This window comes from Apus apus, chromosome 5, assembly GCF_020740795.1.
Source record: "Apus apus isolate bApuApu2 chromosome 5, bApuApu2.pri.cur, whole genome shotgun sequence".
Lineage (NCBI taxonomy): Eukaryota > Metazoa > Chordata > Aves > Apodiformes > Apodidae > Apus > Apus apus.
The window spans coordinates 41987928-42006118 of NC_067286.1; the positions used below are offsets into that span (position 1 = coordinate 41987928).

The window sequence follows — 18191 nt, forward strand, 5'->3', positions numbered from 1 at the left end:
CTACCGCATGAGAACAGCTGTAAGATTTCACAAACTCAAATTTTCATCTGGGCAAGAATTTGCAGGGGCTAATCCTTATCCAAAGATCTGGGAGTTTCCCATCTCAAATTTCTCCCTGATAATACTGTTTAGTTATGTAGCTCTTATACCATGTAACAGGACTGGGGTACAAATCTCACTTGGCCATGTGACAAAAGGCTCACAGGCTCAGCAAAGGAAATATAACAGCAGTTCAGTAAACACTTCAGTAACCACTCTTCAGTAAGCTTCTGACACTCACATAGGACCAACTCACCTCCATGACAATTTAAAATCTCCTCTAAAGCACAAAACTGAAAGTAATTCCATTTGTCTTAATGAACTAGATTTTACTTGGGAGCCAACAGTGAAAAACTGAATTCTCATGCTTTAGAGCACCAGCCCTGTTTCACTATCAGCTTCAAAATTCCCACACACAGAGGGATATAAATTGGGAAGGGGGGAGGAAGAAAGGAAACAAATCTCTATTACAGACACCTCGCTTGCTGTGCTAGTCCTGCTCTGCAGAGAAGCCTGTGCAGCCAGTATCTTTATTATAGAGTCTGTAATTCTCCAATTTACCAGTCTTTACCAATGAACTTTAACTTGGGAAACCCAAAGGCTTGTGGAGAGTCTGTGTATTTGCTGCTTCCTGCGACAGGTCAGCTTGCAGGAAACAGCAATCAGTAAGAATGTGCACAGAGCGGACAAGACTCACACAGACAACTAAGGTGGATTGTTTTTCCCCGAAGAAATTTTATTTGAGAAAACTGACAAAATAATCCCCCAATCAGTCATTACAGGTAAATCCACACCAGTCCCCCCAACCTGTTCCCGAGTAACCATACAAGTACAGTGGAGATCAAAATGCAACACCAGAACAATGACAGCGTAACAGTCATCTGGGGAACTTAAGGCCTCACCACCATTTTTTAGACAAAGATAACTTTGATAAGGATGGGGAGAGGATATCAAAACAGACAAGATTGGAAAAGCCCCTTTCTTGTATTGTCTTTCCAAGTTATATAAAAACAAAAGCAAAACCTTAACAGATCTATAGGCTTCAAACTGTAGGACACAAAACCACCGTCAAATGACTTCCGTAATTCAGCCCTGTGGCATCGCTGCTGCTCTGCAATGTAACAGCTTTCAAAACCATACAAGGATAAAATGGATGCAAGGGCAGAGGAGTGGACTTGGGTTCTTAATATGGCTTTATCAAAAAAGAAACTAATTAAAAGCAATCTATGCACTTTCCAGTGGAACTAACAACTCCAGGAACTTGGCAATGGCAAAGGGGAGGCAAAGTACCAGTGTATTTAGATGACAGGCAGTCATGTTTTCATCCTCTTTCCCATTGCCTCACCCTGGACAACTGTTTCCTTCCCAGCAATAGATCAGAATACAGTCAGAAATTATAAAACCATGCTTTTTCAAAATGGTAGGCTAGGCCCAGGGCCATGACAACCCTTTCCCTGGCCAGTAGTGTCTAGGCACGTAACACCAGAATGCTGTGCTGCTGAACCACTTGTTTCAAAGAAATGCAGAGAAGGTGAAATAATTTTAATCACTGCCTAAAAACTGCATCAGGTAAGTCCAGGAAGTTAACCTGCCGGTTGTTGTGTTTTGTTTTTTTTTCCTAGCTTGGCTTATTTAACATCATGCCATTTGGATGGCCTCTCTGTACTACCACACAGAGTAACAATTCTGTTGAGAGCACTGTTCAGACACCAACTCCCCTCCAACAGCATTTTCGTGTTTCTACCCTGTACTGCGCTTTTGAGTTCATCCACATTCTTCCAACAACCCCTCTGCCAAGTTGCAAAGCACCCCTTGCACCCTCAGACCTCAAATCAGGACACAAGTCCTCATGCTTCACAGGAGCAGCAGCCCACCTTGCTTTGAGGTCTCAAAAAAATGAGATTCAGCCAGCTGCCTGCTGGATAAACGCTACACTATTAGATGAGAAAAGTCTCCGGCTCAATGTAAGACTAAGTTTTCAAGCATAACCTGCTCCTGCTTGTTCTGCCTGTATCTGACTGAGGCATCCTGTCTGCAAAAGGCCAACCCTGACCAAGGTTTTCAGGAAAACTGCTGAATCATTTTGAACAAGAGAGGCAAATCCAAGACAAACACATGGAGCAAGGGCAAGACCAAGGCTGGACAGCTTATTTGATCAAAGCAGGGTTCTCCCTTCAGCTCAAACACATTCCGAAGCCCTCCTTCCAAGGCTCCCCTTTCTCCAGGCTGAATCACCGTATGCTCAAGTGCCCTCACCTGTCAGCACAAAGACACTGGCTCCCACAGGGAGAAAAACAGAGGTCCACAACAGGGACCAATCCTTGGACTTCCCTCTATCCTCAGGCCCTGCTAGAATGATGAATCCTATTGTTTTGCACTCAGGCCTGTTTGCACAAGGCTTAGATCCCAGCTGGTCAGAACAAGAAAGCCCCACTCTGCCCTGGTGCCAGCTGCACGGCACCTCGACAGCTCAGCAGGGTCAAGTGGCTCAGAGTAACACTACAGTCACAGATGGGAGACATAATCAAGCCAATATTATTAAAAGGAGAACAGACAGCGCAAAAACTTGCTGCAGCTGTCATGGAAACAATTTTTTTATTTAATCTCTGCCCCAGGAATTGCCAAACCTATGAAAACCTCCCCCACCCTCAACATCCAACAGGATTTCACAAGTCCCCCGTTGCCTCCAATGTTTAGGCTCCCCTCCCCCTTTAGGGTCCAAGTATCAGCAGAAAAGCTCCAGTCAGTGGGTGTCATCTGTGAGATGGCTCCAAGGGGCCATGGCTGGGTCCCAGCGGTGTCCAGCTGGGGCTGAGAGGAGGGGGAGGAGGACTTGCTCCTTTACTCAATCAGTTTCTTGGCCTTGAAGAAACGACGCAGGTAGAAAACCTGCCAGGTGGCCAGTCCGATGAGACAGCACATGGAGAAAATACTGAAGTATAGAACTCGGGTGTTTGTCGACTCTGAAACAGATAACAAACCATTGCACAGGAGTCTGACATCACAGGATGCACCTCAAGAGGGAAAAGCTCCTAGGATTTTCTCTCCCCACCCGTGTGAAACTGCAAAGGCAAGGTATCATATAGCATGAAGGTAAGGGCACCCAAGCACCAGCAGTTCTTGAAAATAAAAGTGAAGGGTACAACAAGATAGATAATGAGAGGGAACAAGGTAAAACTGTGGTTAATGAGCAACATTAAATGGTACAGAGCAGTTCACATTAGGAATGGAGACAGCAGGTTTCCCTTATTAGGAAGGGAACAGGCAGAGACCACTGTAATTGCCTGATCTCCAAGTTCTGCTGAATGTGTTACTAGGACAGAAGTAAGGGGTCTTAGAGCTCCACATCTCTGAAGAAGTACAGTCTCTTACCATTTGTGTCCCTCATCTCCTCTTCTCGTTTCTTCATATAGGCAAAGTCATTAACGATGGACTCTGAAAGATCTTCCAGACGCCTCAATTCTACTTCCAGAGGCTTCAATTTCTCCACTTTTGCAATCTAGAAAACAGAAGAGTCAAACAATCACTGAGCCAAACTCAAAAGGCTCCACATGGGTCTCTACTGCCAGTTTTAGCCAAACCTTCTTACATAATACAGAACTGGGACAGCCATCCCCTTGTAGAGGGAAGCACCTCTACAAGCCAAAAACTACCATTGCACAAAACACTACCACTTTTCCCACCTGTTCTCTGAAACAGACTTTCCTACTACCCCTCCCACACAACGCAGGAGCACAGTATGCACACAAGCACATTTCTTCCTTATTTGGCCTAACGTTAGCTTATTCACAGTTGGCTTCTGAGGAGTGGGTAGAAGAGCTTGCCACATGACTACACCTCCAGTGAATACAAGTCACACACTGAGGTACAGGTGACTAACTTACACACGCACACAATACTATTTCACAGGCACACAGGATATTAGCACAGAGGCTCAGTTTCCCAATTGTCGCCACACGGCCCAGAAAGCCCGGGCAGCCTGATTCTCAGTAGTAATGGTTTGATGACACCCACAAGAGCTCAGGGCTTTTATCACTTAGACTGACAACCTCGAGAACAGCATAAGCTTTTGGTAGGGACCAGGCAGCTACAAAGTGCTTCATCTCCCTCAAGCCACCAGGCGACGCTGCTGGATTACTGATGGGACAGAATGCCTGGGAGCCAGCTCGAAAGAAAAATGCACTTCCCTCATAAAACCTGGGTTTATAGGACATAATTTTTGTGCAGAACACGCAACTCACCGTCCTGCAAGTCACACACTTGTATGCAAAAAGACAAATCCACAGGGAATTCAATTACAAAAGCACAGTCCACAACAGCAATCACAGCTGAATGTGTAAACATGTCCCTGCCTCAGTCCTGGCTATAACCTGACTACACATCATGTAAAATCTGTGACATAAGAACATTACTGCTAACTGCAATTCCTGCCACTGCTACAGCATAGGGTTTGGGTAACTCTGGTCCTTGTCACTATTACCAATAATTACAGGCCCCCACCACAAAGGCTTGATGCCATGTGCCCAGGTAACACAGCAGAAGAAAGATACACTACCAGAATCATTGCAGCTCACCACTGGTCTCACTGCCACACCAGATTACTCAGATATAAGTCTCAGGATGGCATCCAGGTGCCAACAGGCAAGGAACAGGACTCCTAGGGTGCAAGCATCCCCAGAATTCTGCTTCCAGAGGCAGCTGCCTGGGCATCAGAACCCATCTGAAAAGAGGCTTGTGACCAGGCGAGGTCATCAGTCATTTCACTGAAGGGTCTTCATATGACACACACATCCTGGCAAGCTGCAGGCCATCAAACAGTCATTTGAGGATCTTTATGCTGAGGCAAGCTGTATATTACAGCTCTGCAAGCACAGCAGTGTCAATTCAGAGTGTGTTTGTGAGGAGGAGTAAGAAGCAGGAGGTTAAACCCCTCTCGCTTTTTATCCAAATAGGTTGTACTAACAAAACCCTGTGGCCTTGACATGTATCCGTCAGCAGAGCTCTGCTCAAAAACTGGCACCTAAGGTAAGTGTGCCTATGGCCAGACTCTGCTGACACAGCTACAGTAGCAGGTCTGTGACACACACAGGTCTCAGGCAACTCTACTGACCAGCTGTTTCCACCTTCACCAGCTCCATTATACTAATGGAGGCACTTTTCCTCACTCACAGGCTACAAAGGTTCCACCAGGGAAAAAACTGCTCCATTCTGCATCCCTTCAGCTGCTTTTACTAGGCGTAACTAGAAACACCTGATAGCTACTTTTAGTCCTGCAGGTACTCTGAGAGACACATCGTAGAACCTCTTCATCCCTAGTGAAGCCAATATGCACAGCTGCTACAATGGATTTCGTAAAAAGCTCTCCAAACATCTGTAATGCTCCTAGAAGGAACATGTGGACCACCAGAACAACCAAAACAACTCCACTGAACTACTCAGGGATCATTCAAGAATTTGTCAAACCCCAACTGTCTCTCTAGCACAGAAACAGATACGCTGTACCCAAGGATTGACAAGTAGCTGATCTGAAAAGGAATGTAAATCACCAAGCCTTCTTGGTGCCCTTTGAAAAATCTCTTCACTTTTTACTAGCTTTTTTTTCTACTTATTGAACGGAGAATGTTATTCCTTCCTACCCCAGAGATCTAAGGTATGACACTGACATGCAGTTAGGTTTTCTAACCCAGCTGACTCTCCCAGTTCCTTTGCTCCAAGGACGTCGGGATCTATGAAAGCTTATGAAGCTAGACTTGGAACATCACCCCTCCTCTCACTGCATATATATCCATGCACAAGCAGCACAGTGCCTGTCACCCTCGTTTAACTCTTTACATCAAGTCTCCTTACTTCCTACTATCCCCTCTCTTCAACAAGAAGACCTGTGGAGGAAGACAGGCCACTGGTACTTTACAGCAGATGAACATCACAAGTAAAAGGCTCCAAAAGGCAGCAATTCCAGGAGAGAAACCTGAGCAACTGTCATTCCCTCTGCAGCCGTACAGCAACCTGTCAAGCCAAACCCCACAAATACTACAACAACCTGGGAAGGAAGAGGATGAAAAAAAGAAAGCACACTGCAAAGCAGTGTGGCTAAACATCCGTAGCAGCTGTACGAACAGTAAACCAGTTTGAGTTCTTTGCAGACACGCTGCTCGACAACGCTCAACACAGTCTGCCACTCTTGAGGTCCTCACAAGTCAAGGCTGCTTGCCAATGCTGCCAAGATTGGCATTTGGTATCAGGTGGGACTGCAAGTCTAAATTCTTCCTTTTTCCTGTTTGTCCATGGACCTTTTCCATCGATGTATCTACAGTGATGAGCATAATGGATACATACTTTCATTCCAAGACAGCTGTATCAGTACAACCTGTGAGTATGCAGGCATATGGGCCTAAGAGAACCTTTCTGCATAGGGGCAATAGTTGTTGGTAGCATTATAGAAATGTAACTCAAGAGTATGCTGTGGGGTTGTATTTAAAGAGATTGTGCAAATGTAGTCACCGTCATCCTCCGTTACGCTCTCAGGGGTCATCCCCTAAGATTTCAACATCTTGTAATCCTTCAGTAGTTGGTTGCCAAAGAACTGGACCAAAGACTGCTCTGCTCTTCCCTGACCCCCAGCGCTTTTTTACTGCTTGTGTATAATGTGATCTAGACTGACTTAAGCAATAATTGTTCTGCTTTTCCCTGACACAAAACACTTTCTTGCTCTCTGCATAGGATGTGCTCTAGACTGACTCAAGCCATGCAGGACCAGCTAGCCCTAAGCTCAAAAGTATCTAAAATCTCCAGCATACCCATCTTAGAAATTTGCTCATTTTCTAGCACCATACACAGCCTCCTCTGTTACCCACTATTCTCCCTAAGGCATCTCCTGTGTTATTGTGGGCAGTGGACACAGCAATCTTCTGCAAGAATATTCTCCATCACCAACTCTAATTTTCAGGCACAGGGTCTGTGTTGGGGGCTGACTGACCCAATTCTAGTAAGCCAAAAGAATAGCAACATCCATCAAAGTTCAGCACCCAAACCAGCCAGGACTGCCTGAGTCACAAAGCAACAGCTATTCCTCACAGCTGGCTCTTGGGTCTAAGACAGCTATGTCCTCCTATGATGGAAAAATTCAGGTTTTATGCCTATTTGCAATGTCACACCTTCAAACCAAATACTCATTTCACACTAGCTACTTCTCTGCCCAACACCTTTACATTGACACAATGTCAGTTCTTAGAAATACACCATTTCAGGGCTGCTGAGCCAGTACATCTTACAGTCAGGAAGCTAAGGAGGTAACAATGCAACTTGACCTTTAGAAGGAACTGATATTAACCTAAAATGCCCCCACTGCTGTGACTGGGGAAACTTCACATCTCAGCCTCCGGTTGACTCTTAATGTCTATGCCCAGAAGCTGGGTCACGCTGCCCTAGAAAAGAAATTCACACATTAGGCTCCAGTTCCCAGAGTACAGAATTAATTTTGGTTGATGTTTGTCCTTTTTTTTTTTTTCCTCCCCTGTCACACTAAGCTCCACTGGAATTGTAAGTTGCAGACAGGCTTTCATCACCGCTGGGAAAACAGCTTCTCATCATGAGCCCCAGATCTACAAATGGCATCACGTGAATGCTGGGAAAGGGGAGTCTACAGTGCAGGCAGCCAGGGGACATACCTCCTCGTAGTTCTTTGCTTCAACTCCATGCTTCATATCCAGAACCACGAGCTGGTCCGGCATCCTCCCTGTTCCTGGAAGCATAATGAAAGGATTCATTGTGCAAAACATTCCGCCTGCCAGGAAATCACCAGCTTTCCCCACCACTGAGGAAGGACTCACAAGATCCCTCCCCTCCCTGCATGTCTGCAGCTAAGTGCGGAGGCAGCACAGTCCAGCCTAAAAATACAGAGACTTCACAATAAATCCTGGCTGAAGGAGAACCTCCCAAAGATAATGAGAACAAGCTGTAACTAAAAATGCTAAGTGTGTGTAGGATGCAAATCACTGTAAAAACTGCAGAGGATTAGAAGATGAATACCAGCTGCTGTGAGACAGCCTGGCAAAAGACAAGTCACCAAAGGGACAAATGTTCAACTGGGAAGCCCACGTTCCTCCTAGCAGGAAGTGCATTCACAACTTGTCAAGGTTACTGGGACTGTAAATTATTTTACATTCAAAGGAGCAGAAGGTAGACTGGTCTAATTGAGGGATATAGCATATGAGGACTATTGCAGTGTCTGCAGAAATGAAGGCAATCCCTTTACCAACATATTTTTTCATGGAAAGAACAGCACAGATGTCTGAGACCCACACTGCTAATGCAAGCCCCCTCTGAAGCCAGGAAAACGCCCCTTCAGGGAACAGCCAGCTGGAGCCGCACAAACAGCGAGTAGGAGAAGGCTGCAGTCAACAGCACAGGAAGTATCTTTAAGGCTGTAGCCCCCAAAACTAGGAGACTTAGGGCTAATGGCTGCTTTTAACTGCTGCAAACTGTCACATCTGGGAACATACAGGATAGGCATATAGGATACCCTAAAGAATGCAGCATGTCTGCTGACCTGAGTATCATATTCCACTATACCACCCACCAAGGACATGTCAATACAGAAGACATTCCCAAATCCCAGCGCTTTGGGGTCATACAATTGTCCTCAGCTGGCTGACAGCAAAACACAAGGTCTGAATTCACTTATATTACGAATTCCAGAGTCTTCATTCAGAAGCATGTCCAATACTCACACTTTGCCTTAGGAGGCTGCCAAGTGGACATTTCTTCAGTCCACAAACAAATTTATTTTCAAGTTATTCTGGGTGACTCCAGTCAGAGCTAGGAAGATATTCCAGATCTTCAGTACAACACCCTCACATTTTCTCTCTACCCACTGAACAGTTCTTCAATGCCTGAGTAGAATCACCTCCACCTTCTACTTCTAGCAGAAGATGGAATAACATATCAACAAGATGGTCCATATCAACTACATACTGTTTCTTAAATTTCCTGAGGGATACAGGAGCTCAAAATTCAAACCCAGCCATGTAAGACCATAATGGATAAATTAGGATTAGGATGGAGTTTTTTGGTCATCTTATAAAAGATGAGTTACTGTAAAAACAAACTCAAGCCCCACAACTGTTACTTAACAAACAGGCTGTATACAACACCCAGTGCTCCTCCTCCAACCCACAAGTTTTGACCATCATCCATATCTCTGCATGCCTGGACAATGGCAGATAGGACAGCCAACAGTAGCTGCAGAAGAAAATTCAAAGCACGAAGTTCAGTAAGGGTTTTTTTTAATGTTGTTTAAATAAGAACAACTTGGGTGGAGAGCTGGAGCTTCCAGGAAGAGACGAGAAAGATGAAAAGGCCAGTAAACAGGAGAATAGAACTGTAAGGATTAATTTGTCAGGCTGGGAGGGAGAGCTGCCAAGAGGCAGTAAGGAAGTAGAAATCTTAGGGCAGCTGAGTGCAAAGGGATGGAAAGCAGACATCCTGCAAGAGGTTAACATTGTCAGGGACTGGCCTGGAAAAACTCAAGCTGCTCTTCTACAAGTTTACTGAGCCCAAGGCACTAGGCAGCTCCCTTCACGCTCATCAGATCCTCAGCAACTCCCTGCTCTTTCTGCATTCAGAGCTTACCAGAGCAGATTGAATCAGCAGCAAAGAGAAAAACATTTAAGTCCTGAAGGTCTTGAACTAAACTCATACCTACATCCCCCAGGAGGCCTTCAAGATGTCATCTCACTGGAGTCCAGAACTGTTCCCTGGGAGATAACTGGAGCTCCTAATTCGCAAAGTCAGTGGAAAACAGTATGGTTGGACTAGATGTCAAGAATTTTTCCCACAGGAATTCCAGAAAAAAAATGAGCCATAACATTCTTAAGAAAGTCTGGGAAGAGATGGATTACAGAAAGAGCAATCAGGCAAAGATCAGCACACAATAAGAGCACCTCCAGGGGAGCATGTAGTGCTAGCCAGGCTGTTCCCTCTCAGAGGTTTGCATATGGTGTGAGAGCAAGTGTCCCTGGGAACAGGGAACTGATCAGGAAGACAGGACCCTTCCACCTTGGAAGAGGCGGAAAAAAGCCTGACATGCAACCACCCATAGCTCCAAGAAGCACCCTAAGAACACCTCCACTCTTATAAGGTGGACCTTCTAAATAGGATCTCCTTCTCACTTCCTCTTCCTCATTTCTGTGGTTAAGGATTGAGAAATCCCAGTTGCTTAGATCCTTCAGGACCCAACGGCTCTGAGCTTCCTCTATCAACAGTTTTTCTCTTCCAGTACTCCACACCAACACCCTCCTTGGCTGCTATACTACAAGTCCTGACCACTTACTTGATAAGACTGTGAAATGAAAATAAACCAAAATCAAACAACCTGTAAAAAGAAACATGGGGATGAAGCAGCACTTAGTCTGTGATCCCATTCCCATGCTGACCTTAGAGAGGAAACAAGGCTCTTCCTTTTGATGTGGTTACTTCTCCCACAGTACCTTAACCAAGTCCTGCATATAATCAACCTTTGCAGTGCCACCTCCCTTTAATACTTCTTTGATTACCAGCATGGAAATCTGGACATACTCATCACATAGCATCCCTCTTTAGCAAGGAATTTGGGGCATCTGGGTCCAAAAATAAAATGGCAGCTTGAAGGCCCCCAAAGAGAAAGCCCCCAGAAAAGGATTCAGCTGCTCAGTCGAATGGCTCTAGATTTTGCCACCTAATCACCCCACTGGTCACCAGGTAGAAGCTGCACTTTGAAACACTTTCTTCTCATCAGTACCAAAAGCTTTAAAACAAATTTGCAACAATACAGGGGAGCCAGAGAACAATCACTCTGCTGCCAGCAAAAGAACCGTAGAGGGCTCAGTCTAAGCAAGAAATCTCTGGTCATGAGCACTGAAATATAAGTCTAGACACATGTAAAGAAAGAAGCCTTTCCCACCTCAGATTGTGATCACACAAAAGCTACCAAAGGGTTTGTGGGACTGCCTGGAGACCTCCCAAATATCCAGGTGCTGGACAGTAAACAGCATGAATGTCTTCCAGATAAGTCACTAGTGCCTGCATATTTTGATGCATTAAGGAGCATTTGGAAGCTCTACCTTTGGAGTGAAATAAAAGCAAAATCCTTAGCATTTGGGGTTACTGCCTTATCTCTAAAATACTAGAGTTGGGCAAAGAACATAATGAGGTTCAACAAGGACAGGGTCCTGCACCTGGGAAGGAAGAATCCCATGTACCAATAGAGGTTAGGGGTGGACCTGCTGGAAGGCAGTTCTGAGGAGGACCTGGGAGTCCTGGAAGACAGTACATTACCCAAGAGCCAGCAACGTCCCCTTGTGACCAAGAAGGTCAATGGAATCTTGGGTTGAATAAAGAAGTGTGACCAGTAGGTCGAGAGAGGTCATTTTCACCCTCTACTCTGCCCTGGTGAGGCCACATTGGAATACTGCATTCACGTCTGGGCTCCCCAGTTCAAGAGAGACAGTGAACTACCAGAGAGCGTCCAGCAGAGGGTGACAAAGACGACTGGGGGATTGGAGCATCTGCCCCATGAGGAAAGGCTGAGAGCTGGGACACTTCAGCCTGGAGAAGAGAAGGCTGAGGGGAGACCTTATTAATGCCTACAGAGTGGGTGAAAGGAGGACGGATCTAAACTATTTAGAAGTTCCCAGGGACAGGACGAGGGGCAAGGGCAGAAGCTGGAACATGGGAAGTTCCATTAACTATGAAGAAAAACTTCTTTACAGTGAGGATGACAGAGCACTGGAACAGGCTGCCCTGGGGGGTTGTGGATTACCCTTCTACAGAGATATTCAAGACCTGCCTGGATTCAGTCCTGAGTAATCTGCTGTAGGGAATCCTGATTTAGTGGGGAGTTGGACTAGATGATCTCTAGAGGTTCCTTCCGACAATTCTGTGATTCTGTCATGCTGCTATCAACTGCTCTGTTAAAAGCTCTGGGATCTTTTAGGATAAGACTTAAGAAGAATCAGGTCCAGGGAGCAGAACTCTTGACAGTGACCATGAGAAAATGTGAGCACTTATGAGCTTGCATGCACTCACACCACTGCAAATGGAGCCAACGTGGTGGCTGTTTTCAGCACGTTTGTCCTGCAGTTGAGCCCAGCCACTCAAGGCAGCACATGCGTCACACTCACAGGAAACGAGCCTCAGCGCTCGTTAGGCAACTGTCCCTGCAGCACAAATGCAAGGCTGACGTCCTGCTCATTTCCCCTTCCCTTTATTGACCACCAAGAGAGCAGCTGTGGGTGCAAACCAAGGCCGCGTTCTCTACACACACTGCCCACTCCCAGCTGCAGAAAGTGGTCACCAATCCAACACAGGATTGCTGCCATGTACACACTGTGGAGAAATCATGTTCCACCAAATGGGGACAGATGGTTAGCTGGGGAGAAAGACAGGATGCTGGAGATGATGGCATCCTGCTCAACTGTGAGATGGGGAGAAGCATGAAAAGGGCAAGAGAGGTGCCATTTGCTCCCCGGCATGCCACTTGTTGCAATGGTGGTGAACTCTGTGGGAGGAACATGTGATTCCCCTTTCAGAGGAAACCCAAGTTCTCTACATGACAGCCACAGAGGATTACTTAGCTTCAAACGCAACCCCAACAGCAGATATTCTGCAGTGAGACTGCTCACAGCCTCCTGAAGAACAGGTTTGAAAATCAGTGTTCTGCAGACCACACTCAGGATCACTTTACCATATCCCTAATCCATGTATCTATGAGGACTTGATCGGAAGGTGGAAGCAGCCAACAGACCTTTCACTTCACTTACCCACAGGAAGCTTGCTCTCAAAGCACGCCTCAAACATGTCGTAGTCTTCAGTGGTGAAGGCAAACTTGCCCTTAGTGGCATCTTCCTTGGCATACAGGATGTGCCCAGCTGAGTCAGTTATCTGTAAAAGAGACAATGAAGGTAAGAAACACTGTGCCTCACTGACACAGGCTCATGCTGCCTGTGCAGGAGTTCTCTTAGCCTCCCCTTTGGATCTGCTGCCTTCTCTTTCAACAGTTTCCCTCCTTCCTTCCAATTATATCAATTCCTCACCTCCTTATCCCCACTCCAGGAGTGGACAAAGTCAGAATGCCTCTAAGGTAATTATTGACTTTCACATTAAACAACCAAAAAAAAACCCCAACAAACCCCACCAAAAAGCAATTAATCAACCAACCAACAAAACCCCAAAACCTAAAAACCACACTAATTCCTCTTCCTCCTATAACCCCTGAATACAGACTACATTTAGGAACTCTAGCTGAAACAAACTGTTATTCATCACCTTCATTTTGCAAGCAAAACTCATAAATTCCCATAGCAACAGAGATATGGAAAAGCCTTATGGGACAAAAAAAGACTCATCCCCCAGAAGATGAAATGGCGAAGGGTACATCTACTCCTCTAGAAATGCAGCATCAGGATGGGCCTGAGTTGTACAAAGTTTGAGTGCCAAGATCTGTAACAGTGGCCACTTCAGAGGACAATTCAGACTATGCAGGCAGAACAATGACTGCTTTCTGCAAAGTATGAAATTACTAAGAATAGGCAAAAACTGTAGAAGGTCTACAAAAAACACTTCAACAAAGAGTAAAAAAAGGACACACATTTCATGACGCAGACTTGATGCTCAATTAAAGGCTCTGTCCAGTTGAAATACACTGACGATGCAGAGGGGTGAAAAAAACAGAAGATGTTACAATACTGCAAGAAAATCATCAGAATCTGTTCCACTGGAATGTCCCTCAACTGTATCCTTCAACAGGCATGCTGGAAAAGCACAGGTGCTTTTAAAGTCTTAGAAGTAGAAAGGCTGAAAAGCTTGGGCGTAATAAGACAGAAGAACATAAAATGATTTGTGGTACAGAGAAGGTAAGTCAAAGTATCTCCTTTACTCCATCTTAAACAGTAAAACAGCCTCGTTTCCTGTACAAAGGCTATATAAAAGGACTATGTACAGGAAATCCTTCTAAGGAAATGCTCTTCTTTCTTATTAGAACACCTAATGAATTCCCTGCCACAGGGTACCACTGATGCCCACAGTCAGCTGGATTCAGAACAGGTGCAGACCTTCACATGGATAATAAGAGTTGCCGCATAAAGCAGGAAAAATAATAAAGTATAACAACCCTCATGCCTCAATGTATAAACCAGAGCTGGCAAGACATCAAGAACAACCTTTCTCTACCTATAGGTTATCCTGCAACTGTCTACTATGGGATTTGTCGTAGCCTCCACTGCACCATATGGTATTTACTGGCATCCCAGAACAACTTCTGTGCTGTAGTTCCAGCTCAGAGCTCCACCTGTACTTGAGCAGTGAGCAGATAAAAGCATGCCTGCACAGCCAGGCACAGGCAGCTGCATTGCAATCCCCCAGACACAAGCCACCAATACAAGCCATCTCCTGTCTGGAAGCCACCAGGCTATGGGAAGCACTCAGCTCAAGTAAGCAGAACCTGTTGGGAGAGCTGGACTGTCTGTGTCTGAGCATGCAGACATGGTGTAAAAGTGTGTGTTTTGGCCACCACAGGATGCTCACTGTTCAATGGAGCAGTCCCAATTAAGCAAGACACCTACCTCATCAGGGTGAGATCATACCATCTGCACACCGGCTTCTCCAGCCCAAGAAGTGGTGATAAATACACAGTAAAGAAAACTTTCAAATGTCCCCATTGTTTTGAGCCCATTCCCTCATGGCTTTCTAGAGATCAGAGCTAATCTTTAGCTAGGGGATATTATGCAGCTTTATCTGTTTTTGCCCTTTGCAGCTCTAGCAACTGCCTGCTTATGAACAGGATTCTGGGCAGTAAAAGCCCTGCTACCCACTTTCATCAAAACTGAATAGCATCACCCAAATCGGCCAAATACACTGCCCATTCAGCCAGGCGTGCGGGGGTGGAAGAAGCTGCTAATAGCTCAGCCAGAACACTTGTGGGGGAGTTGACCTGAAAGGGATTTTTCATGCTATTCTAACGTTATTTACGGTAAGGCAATCCCCTACAGACAGGGCATTGTTCGCCCTTGACAAACAGCCTGATGGTTCCCCAAACTGCCAGCCTCGACAATGGGGCAGAGGCACATGGCCAGGCCCAAGCCAGACCTCTGCCACCCGTGGGCAGCCAGCTGGCACAGCCTGCAGATTCCTGCAGAACAGAGGGTGCCACTGTTGGCGCTCAGCTATCGTGCACACAAAGTTCTGCTCACCGGCACGTCCCGAACTGAGCCCGGCCAGGGTTAACTGCCAGCCTCCTGTGTTTGGTGGCCCAATCCAGGGGACTAAAAGCAGGCCACCCAGTGCAAAGAGATACCACATGCAGACATGCTGTCCTGAACTAAGCTTTCCCACACGAAAGACACGAAAAATAAGTATACCCCTAATAGAGGGGTTACAGCACGTTACAACAGGCCTAGCACACTGGGAGGCCACAGCACACCTAAACAATAGGAAGGAAAGTAAAAATTGCATAGATTATTCTTTCTCCTTTGTAGAGGACTCCTGAGTAGAGGACTTTATATTAGTTTTATTTCACAGTTCCAGTAAAACAGAACTTCCATGAGCAGGCCTACCTGAACACCAGCTTAAGAGCAAAGCCAGATTAAGACCCAAGAGTGGGATTCATTGCTTCGCCACCTCCCTAGACAAGTCCTCTGTCATGTAAGTCAGTTTTGGAAGGGACTGTGGGGTCAGTTGACCTAAGAATGGGCAACCAAAGAACCAGGAGCCTCGATCACCAAGCAGTAATAGATGGGAACATGGTACTTGATCTGAAATACAAGCAACTCATCAAATACTATAGCAACATTTTAAACCATTAAAGCTGCTTGGCTCCACCTACACACAGGCAAGCTTCCTCTTACAATGATGCAAGAACAAGAGAACATGATTTTTAAAAAAGCAAGACTCCAGAAACAGCCTTCTCTAGCCATAGCCAAGCACTGCTGCCAAGAATAACCCAAGGCCTTTGGGTGCATGTTGGCAGATGCTAGAAGGGCAACTTGATTTCAGGAGATCTCAGATACTCACTGAGTGAGACTCAGCTCGAGATGCCCAAGCAGACCATCCTGTCTCAGTTTGTTTGCCTGCTTACTTTGGAAGCCTTTGGGAGCTTAGACAGAAATAAAAATCAGACAGAAAGGTGTAGCGAACTGGTTACATGGCAAGAGACCTTACTCAGCTAGGTGGGAAATCTGAAGAAAGCCTGAGGAAGGCAGACTGTGCACAGAATTCAAGTGACAAACACCTGTCTCCTTACAATCCCTGCAAGCCATGGCATGGCACAGCAAGACAGCAACAGCCATTTTTTGTACCAAACCCTTCTTTCCAAGCCTTCCCCTCGCCCTTTCCCTGCGGCCTGCTGCTCCATCCCGCCGTGCCAGGCCCTGCGCGGGGAGGGAGCCCTTGGAAAGCCACGTCACCCTAACTACTCCTTGCTCGCTGTGGGCAGGCTCAGTACGGCCTTATCGCAGCGGCCCGGCCAGCAGCACGCCTCTGGCACGGGGATTACACGGCGGCCAGCGGGACGTGCTGCAGCAGCCAGATCCCTGGGGGAAAAAACCCGGTATTTGGCTCAAGCCAAAAGGCCACCCCGCTCCCTCCCTGCCCCGCACACAGAAGGCAAAGGCCCTGGCCCTCGACGCCAGGCGAGTGCTGCCGCATCCCTCCCTCCCTCCCGCGCTGCGCCACAGGCGGGAGGCCAGGCCCACGCGTGGCTGGGCTGGCGTCACGCGTGGAACGCGTCGCCCACCCCCGCGCCCCGCCCCGCCCCGCACGGCCGGGGAGGCGGGGCCGCGCCTCCCGCCCCGGCCTGCCCCCCGCGCCCCGACCCGCCGGAGCCGCCGCCGCGGCCGCACCTTGAGGTTGGCGGAGGGTCCGGTGGAGGAGCCCGGGGGGGCGCTGATCTCGTACTCGCCGGTGACCAGCGTGTCGCGGTGGATCTCCTCCCGCAGGCACTTCCGCGCCTTGCCCGGCAGCTGGAAGGAGATGGGCCGCGCCGGGCCCAGCAGCAGCAGGAGCAGAAGCAGCGCCTGGAGCAGAGGCTGCCCGGGGCGGGGGCGGCCGGGCAGCGGCAGCGGCAGCGGCAGCGGCATGGCGGCGGCTCCGGCTGCGGCGGGACGGGCCTCCGCTGCCCCACGTGACCGCCGCCGCGCGTCACGGCGGGCGGGGCGGGGCGGGGCGGGGGGGGGGGGGTCACGGGCGGCTCCCGGTGCGGGGGGGGGGGGTCACGGGCGGCTCCCGGTGCGGGGGGGGGGGGTCACGGGCGGCTCCCGGTGCGGCGCTGGCGGGGCCCGGCGCTGCCGCCGCTCCCTCCCTCCCTCCCTCTCTCTCGGGCGGGCGGTGGGTGAGGTTCGTTCATTGAAAATCAACGCTAATGATTAATAACAACGTCATTCATTAAAAACATGAAAACATGAAAAACAATCGAAGGATGCTCCAGCGCGGCGCAGCTTGCTGAAGGTGGGCGAGCAGAGCCTCCCGCACAGCGGGGTGCCCCCCCCAGGAGCCCTAAGCTGGGAGACAAACGTCCTGTTTAATTATTCTTTTAAATCTCTGAGTAATTTCCCTCTTGTCCTCTTCAGTAAAAAAAAAAAAAAAAAAAAAAAAAAAAAAAAAAAAAAAAAAAGTAGTCTTATCAGATGTATCTTGGGTCAGCATCCTGCACATACAATAGCCACAGAGGTATGGGAGCAGTTTTGACAGCTCCTGCACCTGGCTCAGGGCACAAATACATCTTGGGTGGAAAACTGAGAACAGCCCAGAGGAAAAGGACTTGGGGGTGCTGGTCAGTGGGAAGTTCAACATGAGAAAGCAATGTGTCCCTGCAGCACAGAAATCCAACTGTGTCCTGGGCTGCATCCAAAAAAGTGTGGCCAGCTGGTGAAAGGAGGTGATTCTGCCCCTCTGCTCCGCTCTCGTGAGACCCCACCTGGAGCACTGTGTCCAGTTCCGGAGCCCCCAACACAAGAAGGACATGGAGCTGCTGGAGCGTGTCCAGAGCAGGGCCATGAAGATGATCCGAGGGCTGGAGCACCTCTCCTGTGAAGACAGGCTGGGAGAGCTGGGGCTGTTCAGCCTAGAGAAGAGAAGGCTCCGGAGAGACCTTAGAGCAGCCTTCCAGTACCTGAAGGGGCTAC

The 18191-nt window shown here is 47.7% G+C and overlaps 1 protein-coding gene across 1 annotated transcript; it reads right to left on the reverse strand.

Moving 5' to 3' along the window:
- Positions 1–754: 754 nt before the first annotated feature.
- TMED10 (transmembrane p24 trafficking protein 10) lies at positions 755–17194 on the reverse strand. Its single transcript, XM_051621411.1, has 5 exons — positions 16911–17194; positions 12837–12957; positions 7707–7780; positions 3412–3538; positions 755–3002 (listed from the first exon to the last, which is right to left on the reverse strand). Exons 1-5 carry the CDS (start codon positions 17145–17147, stop codon positions 2881–2883), a joined length of 681 nt encoding a protein of 226 aa, XP_051477371.1. The 5' UTR covers positions 17148–17194; the 3' UTR covers positions 755–2880.
- Positions 17195–18191: the final 997 nt, after the last annotated feature.